At 41.4% G+C, this 3,272-nt stretch overlaps 1 protein-coding gene across 2 annotated transcripts in view; it reads right to left on the reverse strand.

The window, feature by feature from the left end:
* Window positions 1–856: 856 nt before the first annotated feature.
* Window positions 857–3,272, reverse strand: part of fbxo28 (F-box protein 28) — a 47,259-nt gene continuing 44,843 nt past the window's right edge. For both annotated transcript variants that reach the window (XR_007571690.1, XM_050070724.1), the window contains one exon: window positions 857–2,347. Coding sequence is in view for 1 of the 2 variants with exons in the window: in XM_050070724.1 (XP_049926681.1) it covers window positions 2,319–2,347 (29 nt within the window). In the remaining variant the exon portion in view is untranslated. The remainder of the gene's footprint in view (window positions 2,348–3,272) is intronic.

Below are 3,272 nucleotides of genomic sequence, written 5' to 3' on the forward strand. Positions count from 1 at the left end.
TAGTTCTTAAATCAGATAAAGTTATTATTGTAGGCGATTTTAACATTCATGTCGACGTTGATAATGACTCCCTGGCTACCGCATTTATCTCATTATTAGACTCCATTGGCTTCAGTCAGGGTGTACATGAACCCACTCATTGTTTTAACCATACCCTCCATCTAGTTCTGACGTATGGAATTGAAATTGATAACCTAACAGTCTTTCCACAGAATCCCTCGCTATCGGATCATTATCTGATTACTTTTGATTTCTTTTTACTCGATTACACGCCACTCAGCAACAGTTACTATACTAGATGTTTATCCGATAGTGCTGTCGCAAAATTTAAGGAAAAGATTACTCCGTCGTTAAATTCAATACCAAGTCCTTCAGTAACAGAGGTTTCCCGTAAGGCAAGGCAAGGCAAGGCAAGGCAAGGCAAGGCAAGGCAATTTTATTTATATAGCACCATTCATACACAAGGCAATTCAATGTGCTTTACAAGAGAAATACATTAAAATAGAACATTAAAGGAACAATAGATCATTAAAAACAAAAGCTACAGTGCAGAAAATGCATTTAAAAAGCAAACATAAAGCAAAAGCAACAGCAGACAAATATAAAAACAATAGCTACAGATTATCCTAACAATAAGTTACATATCTAGTTCACTAGTAAGCTGCAGTAAATAGTAATGTTTTAAGCCCTGATTTAAATGAGCTGACAGTTTCAGCTGACCTCAGATATTCTGGAAGTTTGTTCCACAGGCGGGGAGCATAGAAACTAAAGGCTGCTTCACCTTGTTTGGTTTTGATCCAGGGAACACTGAGTAAACCTGTTCCAGATGATCTGAGGGGTCTGGATGCTTCAAGTATATCAGAGATGTATTTAGGCCCGAGACCATTTAGTGCTTTATAGACAAGTAACAAGACTTTAAAGTCTATCCTTTGACACACAGGAAGCCAGTGCAGTGACTTAAGCACTGGTGTAATGTGCTCCACTCTCTTGGTGTTGGTGAGGACTCTGGCAGCAGCGTTCTGGACGAGCTGCGGTTGTCTGATTGATTTTTTACTCAGGCCTGTGAAGACACCGTTACAATAGTCCAGCCTGCTGAAAATGAAAGCATGAACAAGTTTTTCTGTATCTTGTTTAGATAGAAATGCTTTTATTCTTGCTATGTTTTTAAGGTGGTAGTAGGCTGATTTAGTAATTGTCTTAATGTGACTATTGAAATTTAGGTCTGAGTCCAGAACTACACCAAGATTTCTGGCTTGATTTGTAGGTTTTAGTGTCATGGCATCAAGGTGAGCACTGACTATTGATCTTTGTTCTTTGGGCCAAAAACAACTATCTCAGTTTTGTCTGTGTTTAGTTGTAGAAAATGCACTTATTTAGCAGATGTAGGGGACTGTAGTCATCTGGTGACACTGTTATGTAAAGTTGTGTGTCATCTGCATAAGTATGGTAGGAGATGTTATGATATTCCATAATCTGAGCAAGAGGAAGCATATAGATGTTGAACAGAAGAGGCCCAAGAATGGACCCTTGAGGAACTCCACATGTAATTTTTGTTAGCACAGATTCATAATTGCCAAGTGACACAAAGAAATCCCTGTCTTGTAAATAAGATTTAAACCAATTTAGCACAGTGCCAGAAAGTCCCACAAACTTTTCTAGTCTGTCGAGCAGTATCTTATGGTCAACTGTGTCGAATGCAGCACTGAGGTCCAGTAATACTGTCACAGGTTTCTTTTTGTCTCTGGCAACAAACACAACAGACACGAGTGAGTCCAAGTTCAGTTTAAAAAAAATAGTTTAATTACTACAGCAACATATGTTCTTTAAAACAGTTCAGATGGAGATGGGAGGGGGGGGACCACAATAAAGTTCCTTTTCTTTTTGTTGTTGGCCAACTCAATAAAGAAACCTGCTTAGCAGTCTTGGGTCCAGGGGTGAAGTCCAGGAGGGTAAGAAGGCTGGGGTGGCGGTTGGCTGGGGTGGCTAAGGAGTATGGATTGCGTGGTTATGGCCCTGGCCTTGTGCGCTGTCCGGCTCCTCCACTGCGGCCAGCGGTACACAGCATGCCGATTCAGTCTGCTCAGCTGGCAAGTCAGCTTGGCATCCACCTCAGGGAGAGGAAAAGGTGAAGTGCCACAAGTTCCACAGCACAAAGCATTCAATAGTTTATGTGATATTTTACTCGCCTCTCCTGCTTATGCTGGATCCTCCACCCAGCCAACAGCCTTGCCTCCGCCGAACACACCGTGTAGCGTCCACTTCCTCCTGCCGTTCCTCTGCTCTGTCGGGCTCTCGCGCAGTCTTTTACAAGTGCAGTCTCAGTGCTGTGATGTGCTCGAAATCCAGACTGAAAGGCATCAAAGGAATTGTTTTGCTCCAAGAAGGTGCTAAGTTGCTGAAAAACAACCTTTTCAATGATCTTTCCTAAAAATGGTAGGTTTGATATGGGCCTGTAGTTATTTATTACTGAGGCATCCAGATTAGGCTTTTTTAAGAGGTTTAATGACTGCAGTCTTCAGGGCCTTCGGAAAAAGGCCTGACTGAAGAGAGCAGTTGACTATCTGTAGTATATCTGATGCTATGCAGTTAAAAACATCTTTAAAAAAGCGTGTAGGCAGACTGTCAAGGCAGCAGGTAGTGGACCTAAGGTTTCTAACTATGTCTGTCAAAGTAGCATAATTTAATGGGTGAAAAAGTGCCAAATTAACTGGAGTAGTCTTATGAGGCACAGGTGAAATAGCCACTGTGTTGGAGTTACAGACTGTCTGTCTTATCTTTAAAATCTTGTCTGTGAAAAAATAAGCAAAGTCATTGCATGCCTTGGTGGATAGCAGTTCAGGAGGGCTGACGCTGATGGGTTTGTCAGTCTGTCAACAACAGTAAATAAAGTCCGTGCATTGTTGTTATTTTTGTTGATAATCTCAGAGAAAAAGGACTGCCGCGCCCTTTTTAGCTCCAAGTTATAGATGTGCAGACTTTCCTTATAAATGTCATAATGAACCTGGAGTTTGTTTTTTCGCCACCTGCGTTCTGCTTTTCTACATTCTCTTTTTTGAGCTTTTACCTGTGTGACGTTCCTCCATGGTGGTTTTTTCTTACCAGAGACAACTTTGACCTTCATGGGGGCAATATTGTCCATAATATTCATAGCTTTAGAGCTGAAACTATGAACCGGATCATTGACAGAGACTGAGGGCAGAGCTGGTGTGGGTATAAAATCCTGGGTGAATAGTGTACAGGTGTTTTCGTTGATATAGCGTTTTTTGATTACC

Source organism: Epinephelus moara, chromosome 19, assembly GCF_006386435.1.
Source record: "Epinephelus moara isolate mb chromosome 19, YSFRI_EMoa_1.0, whole genome shotgun sequence".
Classification (NCBI taxonomy): domain Eukaryota; kingdom Metazoa; phylum Chordata; class Actinopteri; order Perciformes; family Serranidae; genus Epinephelus; species Epinephelus moara.